Source organism: Culex pipiens, unplaced genomic scaffold (assembly GCF_016801865.2).
Source record: "Culex pipiens pallens isolate TS unplaced genomic scaffold, TS_CPP_V2 Cpp_Un0001, whole genome shotgun sequence".
NCBI lineage: Eukaryota > Metazoa > Arthropoda > Insecta > Diptera > Culicidae > Culex > Culex pipiens.
The window spans coordinates 230,852-244,025 of NW_026292818.1; the positions used below are offsets into that span (position 1 = coordinate 230,852).

The 13,174-nt window shown below is 37.1% G+C and overlaps 2 protein-coding genes across 2 annotated transcripts; both read left to right on the forward strand.

Annotated features, from left to right (window-relative positions):
• Nucleotides 1-2,971: 2,971 nt before the first annotated feature.
• On the forward strand, nt 2,972-3,915 carry LOC120418308 (uncharacterized). Its single transcript, XM_039580639.2, has 3 exons — nt 2,972-3,169; nt 3,228-3,593; nt 3,652-3,915. The coding sequence occupies exons 1-3, from the start codon at nt 3,073-3,075 to the stop codon at nt 3,819-3,821; spliced, it is 633 nt and encodes a 210-aa protein (XP_039436573.1). The 5' UTR covers nt 2,972-3,072; the 3' UTR covers nt 3,822-3,915.
• A 507-nt stretch (nt 3,916-4,422) lies between these two features.
• On the forward strand, nt 4,423-9,019 carry LOC120418162 (DNA replication complex GINS protein PSF1-like). The gene is made up of 3 exons (XM_039580463.2): nt 4,423-4,623; nt 4,684-4,748; nt 8,293-9,019. Exons 1-3 carry the CDS (start codon nt 4,552-4,554, stop codon nt 8,738-8,740), a joined length of 585 nt encoding a protein of 194 aa, XP_039436397.1. The 5' UTR covers nt 4,423-4,551; the 3' UTR covers nt 8,741-9,019.
• The last annotated feature ends 4,155 nt before the right edge of the window (nt 9,020-13,174 follow it).

A 13,174-nucleotide genomic window follows, 5' to 3' on the forward strand; every position in this document is an offset into this window, starting at 1 on the left:
ATTATTAGCCGAACCAATTAAAGTCATAAATCAAGATCTGTAGTAATTTGAAGTTTGGCCGGGCAAGTAGGCTATGCAAAAACAAACCTTGTGTAGTAGGCCACCAAGAGATTGATTGCGTGTGCAGTGTGTACAGAGGAAAATGTGATTTTAGCGATCTCGACCTTTATTTATAATAGTTCGATAATGGCAACGCCTACTTGGTTGTACCAAGTAAAAATCAGGCTACTGCGATCATCTGGTTAATGGCTCCCAATTGATGCTTATTAATCAATATAAAAGTGATTATGCTCCGATGCGAACGTGATTTAATTCTCCATCTAAGTGGCTCGACATGGACCAGGAGTCCTTGTTGACTACGTATGTGTAAGAACGATTAAATCGCAAATTGTAAACCTCACTCACAGATATATATATCTGCGCTCAGAGAGGTCGAAACGACCGCGTCTTCTATGCAAACACTGCACTGACTGCGCGGGCAATCGATCGATTTTCCATCCTCGTGACGGGTGACGGTGATGAGAGGAGATGATTCGATGATGATAACCAGCATGAGCCTGCGAGAAATTACTTCAGAGTCGTCGTCGTCTTCGTCGTAGGCAAAAAGGTCCCTCCCTCCCGGAGGGCACGAAAACCAGTAGCCAGGGCCACCATCGACCGGTCGTCGGTTTTAATTACTATTAATTTTAAGTAGATGCAAGAAACGCCATGGAAAAAGGAAAAAAAATGGCGGCGTTGCGCGATGTTGCATTTCAACGACGAGGAAAGCAAAGGAAATCAATAAGAAACGTTGGGGAGTGTGTGGGCTGTGGGCTTGGATTGGGAAGGAGCACTGTGGCACACACCAGATTGCATGAAAATTAATGAATTATATTTACATGAAGTTTGCACACATGGTGGGAGTGGAAATCTAGTGGCCACTTGGCCATTTTTTTTATGGTGACAAAGATTGTAAATAATTTTTAAAACAAAAAAAATACACGAAAAGAACAATAGACAATCCTTTTACAAAAAGTAAAAAAAAAAAAAGGTGATCACCATGCAACACTAGTCTGCGTTACAGGGCATTTTTGTAAATTTATAACTCAAGAAACGTATTTTTAATATTTGTCTATCAATTTTAAATTTTTAGAATTATATAAAATGATCATAGAAATGGAGTCTCAAGGGTATGGAAAAAATGTGCATTAAAAGGAAATAAAAAATATCTAAAATACAAATTATTCATAAATTGAGATATTTGCTCTGCTTTTTTTCTAAGATACTCACTTACTTATTTTCTTCAATATTTCGTGTTCTATAAGATTGTAATGAATTTGCATGAAACTGTTTAGAAATATATAGAAATATTTAGAAATATTTCGAAATAAATCACTATGTCCAATTTATTTCTATCTATACATCATAATGTTGGTTGAAATATGGGGCGACAGATAAGTGAAAAAAACACTTCGATTTATTTTTTTGTCTACAGTTTCAACAAAATGTCCTAGTTTTAGAATGAAGTGCATATTTTTCAACCCTCATGCCTGTAGATGCCTGAAGACCTGTAACGATTGTAAAATTGATTAAGTGTAAAAATATTGCAAAATATCACATTTTGTCCAAGAAATCAAAGTTTTCTCAAGTATTTCTTCAATTTCCTACTTTCAAAAAATGTTCAAAAACGTTAATCAATTATTTGAATCATCATAATTTAGAAATGGATTCTGCCATTCGTTTGTGTTTGTTTTTCAATAATTTATTTTTTTGTTATTGTTATCCGAGGTTTCGATTATCCGAAGGTTTGTATGAGATTTCGGATAATCAAATCAGGAAAAAAAATTTCGTTATATTTTTATTTTTCTTTGATTTTTGAAATTCCAATTTTAGTCAAATGTTAGTTGTAGATCGCCTGTTAAATTATCACATGCGTTTTCTCAATATATCATCATCGCCTTTTTGTCGCCATCTTGGTTTTTAAACAATCTAAATTAGTTTAGAGTAGTGTAAGGGGGAACACTTATGTTCAACAATCACACATAAGAAAACTAGAAAAAAAATCGGTTCGATTATCCGAAAAATCGATTTTAAGAAGTGAAATTTTCCAAATACTTAGCCAGTTATTTATATATTTGAGAGTATATTTGACTGTTAAACATGTACAAGATTTAATTTGGTTTTATTTAAGTATCCTTCTTTGATAAATTAAAAGGATTGATATTCTGTTTTTTTTTGTTTTTCAACGCCAGATTTTTAAGCGACAATTTGAAAACAATAATTCTTTATTTCATTCAGATTTAGATAAATTAATCTATATTGTTTATTTGCAGAAGCTCTTATGATAAAATACACAATTTTTTAACACAATTTTGCTAATGGGCTTAAGGAAAGTGACTTGCCAGATTTTTCCAGATTTTTTGCTGTCGACCACTGTGCTTTTTTAAATTCATTGTATCCAATTTTTAGTCCGAAGTGATGATGGCACCAACCACATGAGAAATCGATGATGGATAAATTTTCCACCTACAAAAAACTGATTATTAAATAGAAGTTCATACAACAAGTTGCAAAAAGAAGCCTTTTCAACTCGAGTTGTCCATTTATCTCACGGAGTTTAACGGGTTGGATAAACACGACGAGTGCTGAAAAAATCAAATTTTGCAATTTTGCAATTTTGCAGCACTTTGGGCGAAATGCAGAATATGCGCCAAAATGACGATGATGCTATACCTAACACAGCTACTCTCTCATAGATGGCACCAACATCGTTCGTTTTGTAGTGCCATCTATACATTGAAGCAAACGATCTCCATTCTAGAATAATATTTGGAGAAGGCGTAAAGCCCATAACCTAATTATTTCTACCATTTCTGAAAAAATGAAGAAAACAGCAGTTTAGATTGAAAAAAACCTAAATAGTTTTTAATTGTTATTTTTTGATATTTTTCTTATACGCCCTTTTCAAAGCCTACGATAGCCCACGGACATTCAAATACGAAACGTCAACGCCGAAGCAAAACGTAAACAAACGCGACCTTGCCCCTCAATGTAACGGAACTTTACAAGATTTACGAGTTTATCGATAAAACTATGGCCATTCCTTTGGACGCGCGCGAAATCCTGAGCCACCTGAACCAGCTCGGCTACCGGAACATTACGCCGGAACAGCTGAAGGAATTCCAGAAGGGTGAGTTGTTTAAGAATCTCGCTGCTTTAGCTGTTTTCATAAGCAATAATCTTTTCAGACCTGCGAAAACTGATCAAGTTCGACACCCGAACGCTCGACTCCCTGGTTCACCCGGAAGCTTTGAAACAGGCCACCCAACATATGAACACATTCCACCGACTGCACACACTGACCACAATCAGTTACAATGCGAAGATAAACCGGAAGTCGGCTGGTGGTTCTTCCAGGGGACTAACCGCTCCCGCCAGTTCGACGGCACCACCAGCGGAGAAGGTTTCCCGAGGAGAGACGCCACTCCCGGATGCGGTGGACCATCCTAATCTGCCGGGTCGGGAGCAGGAAAAGGAGAACCTTCCAGCAGTGACGGCGTTGAAAGCGAAGAAACATCAAAAAGAGAAAGATTCCGATCCAGCGAACAAAATGTGTAAGATATGCTTGAAAATTGTTTTAAACGGCAGAATTTTAATCACGCTTTTTTCTAGGGATCCGACCGAGAAGCACCAGTGCGATGGGCTTCCGCAAGAACGACCCGGTGTCACTGTACCATGCGTACCAGAAAGAGTGGACCAAGTTCAAGAAGCAACTGCCGGGCGAGAACAGCCATTCCGACCTTCGGTGGCAAGTTCGGACGAAGCTGCTTGCGGAGAAGTGATTTTTCTTCTTCCTGAAGTTATTTTGCGTTTTCTGTCCAGAAACTGACTAATTTTAAGTAATTGACTGACTATTAAAACATTATATTTGCATCATGAAAACTTCGTTTTATTTACCGAATACTGTGTAAAATTGCTGTTGTTGTTTATTCATTTATTTAGTTCAACCATTTCAACATATCTGGAGCAACATTTGAAAGCGGCGGTACGACATTGCTCTTACGGCCTTTCGTCCCATTTAAACGCGTGTAATGAAAGGCCGTAAGAGCAATGTCGTACCGCCCCTTTCAAATGTTGCTCTGGATATGTACCACAAAAAAATGCATGTTGAGTTTTTGTAAAATTCTGCTTTCAACAATTAAAATCACAATCCTGAAGTTTTTATTTTAAAAGTTCCAATAAACATTTGTTTATTGCTTTTTGTGTGTCCTGACTCAAGGCGATTTCAAAAATACTAGAAAACTAAATTTTTATTGATTGAAATAAAAAAAAAATAATTCAAATAATGCTTACTCTACCCTACACAATTCCCACCATGTACTTTATCAACCTTGTGCACGCTACTTGACATTTTGACGCAAAGAAGAAGAGACAAACAAAATAACGAAAGCGCGCGAACCATTCAAAACAAACTAAAATTTAATGCAGTGCGTATTTAAGCTAGTGTAATTCGTGGATTAAAAAGTGAAATAACTTTGTTGATTAATGTTAAATTAGCCAAGGGAAGGCAGAATGACCACCGACAAAGGTTTCGAACTGGTGCGGGAGTTGACACGGTCCACCGAAACGATTCCTCCGTTTAATGTTAGTTAATTATTCAATTTATCAGATTGTTCCTAAAAAAACAAAAATTACTTTTTTTAGGATGATGGCGTTCGTTCCGTTTTGGAGATCATAACAGAAACTTACGATAGCAACTACACCCTTGCGTGAGTACAATTAAATTAATTAATTAAATTAAATATATTTCTATTACACTGAAACCCCGATGGTTTGACATAGATTGTTGTCAAATTTAGTCCATTTTTAGTTTGTGTAGAGGGTATACACAGAGCTCACACACTATCACGCAGAAAAATGTTTTGTAGAATCAGCCTGTACGAGGTTTGTTTCAACAACAAATTTATTGAATATAATCAACACCGATTTTGCGTTGAAACAAACCTTGATTTTCTCAATTCCACAAAAATCTTTTGTTGTTTTGAAAAAGTTGTTTTGACGTTTAGCGTTGATTCAACAGAAATCTTGATTTTTAAATCAACAAAATGTTTTGTTGATTCAAATATGCCTTATTTCTCTGCGTGATCAAACGTTTATTTTGATAGAGTGAGTGAGCTTCGTGAAAAAAGTGACAGTTCCACACTTTTTGGTTTGACGGTAAAACTAAAAAGTGTCCAACGAAAAGTGTCCAACGAAAAGTGTCCAACGAAAAGTGACCAACCACCGGGCGTTCAGTGTATTTTTAAGCGATAAATAAAAAATTAAGTTTGCACCTAAAATTCAACTTTATGTACGTCTGCACTCATTTTAAGGTGAAACGGGATGCCAGTTCCCAGTCAACTTCTAATCAACTTAAACCAATTTCAGAACTCGACAGATCTGCTATCGACTTATTTAGCGTCTGCAAAATTCAAAACATCGTATGTTACGGCATTTTACTTAAAGGTGCTTCCAAAATCTCGAGTCGTGGTTTCAATATGGCGCCGTCTTTCCGTTTCACCTTAGCAGTATATTTCTCGATGAGCTTAAGGTGAAATGGGATGTCAGTTCTTACACAACTTCTGTTCAATAAAAAAAATCTAAACTGTTGCTCGAAATCGATATCTATTTATCGTTTCACGCAGAAAAATAAGGCATATTTGAATCAACAAAACGTTTTGTTGATTTGAAAATCATGATTTTTGTTGAATCATCGCTAAACGTCAAAGCAGCTTTTTCAAAACAACAACAAAGGACTTTTGTGGAATTGAGAAAATCAAGGTTTGTTTCAACGCAAAATCGGCGTTGATTATATTCAACAAAAAATTTGTTGATTCAAACCTCGTACAGGCTGATTCTACAAAACATTTTTCTGCGTGTTACAAGACTCAGAACACTCTAAGTGAATATGGCGTTGTCCTGTGTCACCTTAAGGTCGTAGATGATGCAGGGTTGTTACGGACGGCGCGGATCGCGCGGATGGCGCGGATGGCGCGTATCGCGCGGATCTGGCGCGGATTTGCTGGCTAATTTTGCTCAGGCGCGGATTTCGCGCGGATAGCAATTTTGATAAACAAAATAATTGAGAACGATAGAATTTCTTTCAAATTACAAAGGAAAATATTATTAGGAATTAAATAAATTCAATCTTATTCGATGAGTGCGAAAACACCAATTTCTAAGAAGTTGGTAATGAAGAAAATTTTCTTCTAAAAATTATTGACTTTTTTTCTTAATACGAAACTTTGAAATAATCTTCAAGGAGCGATTTGTTGTATAAATTTAACATAACATTATAATTCATTATTTTTAAAACATCTGCCTAACAATTCAAATAAATACCAATTTTAATTAAATCAAAGTAACAAAATTCGAAAAAATTACAAAATTTAAAAATTTAAAGCTATGAAACTTTTTAGATTTTCTATGTTTTTTCAATATAAAAATTTAATTTTTTAAATTTTTGGTTTATTGAAAAAAATCTGTTGCCACTCTGATTGAGGTAGAATTGATTCTACTCCCAATTATCACAACATAACGAAATCCACTTAGAAATCTGCTAAAATCTCCGTCTAAAAGCGAATTGTAATGTTAAAATAAAAAAAAAGAAATCTGGAGTTCAACAATTTTAAATTTCAGAATTTACATATTCAAATAATAAAAAAAATAGAATTCATTATTTGAAATTGTCAAAACTTACAGACTCAAAAAACGTAAAAAGTACGAATTATTAAATTGAAAAATTACGAAAATATGACAATTGATATTTTTTTTGTTAATCTTTTATTTTTCAAGAATGTTCTTAAGTTATTAAATTATTAAATTATTAAATTTTTAAATTATTAAATTATTAAATTATTAAATTATTAAATTATTAAATTATTAAATTATTAAATTATTAAATTATTAAATTATTAAATTCTTAAATTCTTAAATTCTTAAATTATTAAATTATTAAATTATTAAATTATTAAATTATTAAATTATTAAATTATTAAATTATTAAATTATTAAATTATTAAATTATTAAATTATTAAATTATTAAATTATTAAATTATTAAATTATTAAATTATTAAATTATTAAATTATTAAATTATTAAATTATTAAATTATTAAATTATTAAATTATCAAATTATTAAATTATTAAATTATTAAATTATTAAATTATTAAATTATTAAATTATTAAATTATTAAATTATTAAATTATTAAATTATTAAATTATTAAATTATTAAATTATTAAATTATTAAATTATTAAATTATTAAATTTTTAAATTATTAAATTATTAAATTATTAAATTATTAAATTATTAAATTATTAAATTATTAAATTATTAAATTATTAAATTATTAAATTATTAAATTATTGAAGTATTCAATTTTTAAACTATTAAATTATTTTTTTGCCGTTTTCTTAGCTCGGATCATTTTCGGAGTCATATTTTTGTTCAGAGAAATTTAGAGAAGAAAATAATAGAAATTTCGTGTTTCCATTTTCCAGAGTAAAGTTTTGGCGAGAATTATCAATACTAAATCCCTAGATTTTATTATTTGGTGATTTATTTTATGGTTTTAATTTTTTTTAATTTTCTAATTTTTTTTTCTGAATTTGTTTTTAATGCAACGATTTTTAAAGTGTTGCAAAAAATGCTAATATTGTTTCAGAAATGGCAAAAAAGGTTCCATTTGGTACAGGAGGGATATGAATCCACAACTGATCAACGGTACTGATCCAAATGCCTTCTGTATTATTTTTTTTATCGTTTAAAGTTTCATTCATTATGTTACTCTCTTCTATGTTTGTAGCGATTTTTTTATATGGCGCGGATTTCGCGCGGATTGGGTTTTGGGGTCGGCGCGGATCTGGCGCGGATTTTTTCTCGACTTTTCCGTAACAACCCTAATGATGTCATTACAGCTAGGAATGGGCAAATCTTTTATGTCAGATAAATGTGCTTCTAAAAATGTGTTATAGAACCACGTTTTCTATGTAATACCACTTTTTGAGTCTTTATTGAGGTAATATAAAACCTTCCGGATTTACTTTTTTTTACTGTGACGATCAACTCTGCTTACATTACGGCGCATGCAAAACAATCATAACGCGCGCGAATCATTCTGAGAAAGTAGTGACGCATTTTTTCGAGATCACGGGACAGACGGGTTTTCCGTTGTTTGATCGCGCTGATTGATGCTGTTCCGGCGTGAGTGATTTCATGTTATGAGGGGGTTTTGAATTTCTCTTTTTCTTCCCCCTTTTTTTCTTGCAGGACCACCTATAACCAGTCGGGCGAGCGCAGGTTCTATCCGCTGATTCTGTACCGTCACAAGCTGATCGGCCGCCAGAAGCGCTGCCTGATGGCCTATCTGTACAACCGGCTGCAGAAGCTGAAGAAGGTCCGGTGGCATCTGGGGGCGACCCTGCCCCAGGACATCAAGGCCAACCTCACGGAACCGGAGCTGCAGTGGTTCAACAACTACTCCAAGATTCTCGCCAGCTACATGATGACGATCGGGGACGGCCACGGGCTGAATCTGACCAACGACATCAAACCGCCAAAGTCCCTGTTTATCGAGGTTCGCTGTTTGACCGATTACGGGAAATTCGAGCTGGAAAGTGGTGAGATCGTGCTGCTGAAAAAGAACAGTCAGCACTACTTGCCAAAGCTGCAGTGCGAGTCGCTCATTCGGCAGGGAATTCTGCAGCACATCGTTTGATAAGGAGGTAAATTAAAGGATAAATATAATTTTATTGGTAAAAAAACGAATGGTAATTTGGCTGAGAAATTCCTATGGGAAAACAACAACTGCTTACCATATGCGGGAAGTTCGCCGAGGATTTCCACGGTTCGAGAGAGACAGATAGAGAGACAAAGAGGTGGGCAATAAATTATTTAAAGAGGCAAACAAACCCAAAACCGAAGAAAAGAAATCCCAAAGTCATAAACATAAACGGCACAAATCATCTGGCCAGCTTCTGCTTGGCTGGGTAGAAAATCTCCCCCCGAAGATCATCCCTCCCTGGCGCCAGAATCTCTGGTCAACGAGGGAAAATTTAGAAATTATTTTATTTACTTAATAACTACGAATAGGATTACCTATTCTTCCCGTGAAAACATCAACACAGCTCTGTTTGTCCATGTGTGTGCCGCTCTGCTTTCCTGCGTGCGAAAGCGGAAATAATTAGGGAATTTCCGCCGAGGAAAACCATCCAGGCTGGAATTCCGGCCAGCCGGGGCAACCCTTTTCTCCGGGGAACCCCTCACTCACGGGGGAAAGAGAGAGAAAGTCAAGGGGTAGAAAGTGCGAAAGAGCGAGATGGGCATAGTTTTATGGTAATTATGTATTTAGCATAGGAAGAGGCGCCTAGCAAACAAAAGGAGCCCATTTTGGAGAGCTGGGATTCCTCTTCCGCATAAAAGTTAATCAACATAACCGTGTGCCGCATGCGCCTACATCTGGAATTCTGGGTAGGGGATGTTGGGCTTTGGTGGGGAGATTTGTGTTTCGATTCATGTCACTGTTGTTCTTTATTTGATGCAACTGTTTTGTTTCAAAGAATCATACTTTTATTGAATAAAATTGGTTAAAACATAAAATTACTTTTTTACCTGCACACAAAAAAATATTTCTGAATGTTACATCATTTATGATGTAACAATTTTGCACGTCATTAAACATTTAAATTTAAATGCAATTCAAAACATGATTTTACGTGTGATTCAACCGTTTACGACGAATCTCAAGTTTACATCAACTGAGTTTACATGTAATTAATTTTTTGCGTGTCGAGTAAATTCACATATTTTTTTCTGTGTGTGCTTGGTTTTGGCCTTCCCCTGTGAACATGTTGCTTTTGGACTGCATACCTTTTGAAAAATTCTACAAATAGATAATTCTTCTCATATTTCAGAAATTTGATAATCTGAAAAAAAAATTAATTATTTTTATTGAAAAGGTAAGAGAATTTCACAAAACCGATAGTTTTCGAGATATCGTTAGTCTAAAATTATAGGCTAATTAGATGACACTTTAAAAACTCATTTTCATTGATTAAAATTTTTGTGATGCTGTATCTCAAAGACAAGTAGCCTCAGCAATATTTTTTTAGGAGTGGCTTTCCTCTATAAAGCATTTTTTTAAACGAAAGATGTTAAAAAATTTAAAAATTATAACTTAAAAGTGGTTATAATTATAAAACGGAGCACTCAAACAAAATTTCGGTATAATACTTTTCGATAGCATTTTCATTTAGCAATTTTTTACCACATTTAAGATATTTTTCAAATACATTCCAGACCGAGGGGCAGGACACAGCTAATTAATTTTTGTACCACTAATCAATTAGCGCTTATTGTGGTCAATAAGTTAGTTAATTAGCGCTGATTTGACATGTCGTTTCCCACCTTCCGGCAAATGATCTTTGTACTTGAAGAAAAGTCATTCTGACAGCTGAAAAATGATTTTGCTCGGAAGAAAAAGTAGAAAGAGACAGTTTCAACGAAAATTCGATTTACTGCATGGTAAGTTTTAAAAAATGTGAATTCCATTGAAATAACTATCTATACTCTTCCTCAGAAGCTGGCTCGTCAAGATTCTGCTGATATCGGACAAAACCGTTTTCAGAAAACATTCCCCAATCGTAACCGGATGGCCATACCTCGGAATCGCTCTCCAGCAACCTGGTACCCGTCGAGAAGTTCCACAATCACCTCTCCTAAGCACACGACACAGCGAGAAGAAGATAGGATTAACCGAAATGACCCCAGCAGCGTCGTCGTTCGACTTCAAGATTCTGCAACGGATGCCGGAAAATCTCCTTCAGCGACTTGTCCAGGTCGTGAAACATTTGCAACGCACTGGGCTCCACTCGGAACAGGGTTCCCTGCGGGATCTTTTAGCCTGCGACGCGGGCGTTTCCAGCATGTTAGCGCAGCGTAGTAGCAGCGTGGAGTTCAACTTGCACGTCGCGTTATCACCCAGCACGGCCGGATAGTTTTTCAACCAATGGTTTCGACGATCGGTGGCCAACTCGCCCTGGAACAGATTTTGAGCCTGCTCTCGCAGCACCTCCGAAACGATTGTATTTTTGCCAAGTTGCTGACCAAGCCCAGATCGGACGATTTCTGAGCAATTCCGTAAATCTCCGTGGCGTCCACCGCGACCGGTTGCTTCCGCAGGCTGTTGATTTGTTGCAGCAGCTCAATTCGACTGTGTTCGCGTTTCACCCGTTTCACCGTAACGTAATCCAGCAGCACTTGGACGTTACATAGTTGCCTTAGCAGCGCCATCTTCGCCTACTGGAAGCTTCTGGCTCGGTCCAGCGCGGCCAAATCCGCCAGCCCGTCCTTCGCCACGAAGGTGTCGTCGATGACCAGCAAACAACCCAGATTGTGAACCTCGATCTCCATGTCGGCGTGGAACAGCTCTGCTTGCCGACCTTCCACGGTGTCAACGCATCGATGGCAATGAACTCGCCTGCCTTTTGTCAGATCCGTCCGGCATCGATCCGACAGTCAGTCGGATTTGCTACGTAAGTTTGCACTCAAGGTACCTGAAACGAAGAACTAATTCTGGTTTTCTTTCCACAGAATGAACCCTGACTATTCCTAGCGCAAGTCGTCCCACAAGTGCTCCAACTCTCAGGCCAGGTTTGGCTTGGAAACCCGAGTAATAGTACTGAAAACCCCACTGGAAGATGCCGATCAAGCGTTCGAGGGCGTTCACAACAGCGCTATCAGTCCCGAGGCCGTTCCCGGTCATCCGCGGAGGAGGTGAATGTGTCTCTGGGCGACTTCCCGTAGCAATCCCGTGGTCAATGGGGGGAAAAAAACCCGGCGCCAGAAGAAACGCGGTGGGCGTCCGGGCTTGAAGGCACAATCTGACCAGAGTCAAAGGTCGAGGAGAGGTAACCGTAACACGCGTCCCATGTCCGCTGGCGGATTCCGCGGATGCGTTCCGAGTCTGAACTTCAGCTGATTAAGGAGAATATATACAGGAAACGGATCGTGTCGTAAACCGAAGCGATATCACGTTGTATTTTTTTATGATAATTCAATAAAATTAAAATTCTGTTGTGTTTCTCTCTGGCCAGCACAATGTTGCGGTTGTCGACGGCAAGTCACTTCCTTACCGTTGATTTGGGACAAGAATGGCCCAGGAATGCAGAAGTCTAGGTTCTCGGTGCTTATAGCAGAAACTCGCAGTTTTTCATTTCGGAATATTAACAAGCGTGTAGCAGGTTCCGTAGCGCTTCTAAAACGTGAGGTGGTTTAGTTGAAGTTCATCCGATCGCGGAAGGAGTCGATCTACGGAACTGACTCCTACTCTGGGTCATTGCCCTACGCTTCGATCTTTACGTCGAAGATGATGTTGTACGCACCCGGAACATGGTCCCACAAGGAATTCACTTATATGAGTGAGGAAACGTTTACATCAGTATCGGAAAATGTAGAACCATCTGCTTCCGGCTGAGTGAAACGCTTCCAAACCGGACCATGCTGCAGCTGAATGCGCTCATCGCTCTTAAAGACAAGACATACATACACGTGTGCAAAGTGGGGGCGTCGTAATCGCGTACGGCTAAAACCACATCCCAAAGACCCTCCCGGCTACATTTGAACCACCTACAATTTCGGACGAAGACATATTTCGCTTCCGCTGCTTTCCTTTTCGTGGAGATAGTCTGGCGTGCAAGCTCCAAATGTCGCTGACGATGGAAATTTTACTGTTTCCAGCTCCACATCAGCCGGTAGTTGATTCGGGGTCAGTTTCCGCGAGAAAATAAAGTTTAAGGTTTATTTTCGTTGGCTTCAATTTGCAAACGTTTGCGTTTGTTTTGGTTTTCTGACGTCTGTTCGACAGGCCAAGATAAAATAGCATGGTGGGAATGCACTAATCGATTAGTGAAAAGTTAATCAACCAACTAATAATTCTTAATCAATCAGAAGAATATTATAGTTGATTAGGGCATGTGTCTCACCCCTCGGTCGGGGCAACTGCTGTGTGAGTTGGCGGAGAATGACCCAAATCCAAAATGGCGATGATGAAATATTGAAAAAAATGCATTGCAATCAACCATTCCAATTTGACTAAAATGGGGTCGCAGAACTCGAATTTGATGTTTAATGTAAGAAAATAATAAAAAACGAA

What these genes read in the sequence shown, in the direction of transcription:
- LOC120418308 (XM_039580639.2), top strand. Translation starts at nt 3,073, where the DNA reads ATGGCCATTCCTTTGGACGCGCGCGAAATCCTGAGCCACCTGAACCAG. An exon ending in GCTGAAGGAATTCCAGAAGG is followed by an intron (nt 3,170 to 3,227) that starts GTGAGTTGTTTA and finishes TAATCTTTTCAG; the next exon opens with ACCTGCGAAAACTGATCAAG. An exon ending in CGATCCAGCGAACAAAATGT is followed by an intron (nt 3,594 to 3,651) that starts GTAAGATATGCT and finishes GCTTTTTTCTAG; the next exon opens with GGATCCGACCGAGAAGCACC.
- LOC120418162 (XM_039580463.2), top strand. Translation starts at nt 4,552, where the DNA reads ATGACCACCGACAAAGGTTTCGAACTGGTGCGGGAGTTGACACGGTCC. An exon ending in AAACGATTCCTCCGTTTAAT is followed by an intron (nt 4,624 to 4,683) that starts GTTAGTTAATTA and finishes TACTTTTTTTAG; the next exon opens with GATGATGGCGTTCGTTCCGT. An exon ending in GATAGCAACTACACCCTTGC is followed by an intron (nt 4,749 to 8,292) that starts GTGAGTACAATT and finishes TTTTTCTTGCAG; the next exon opens with GACCACCTATAACCAGTCGG.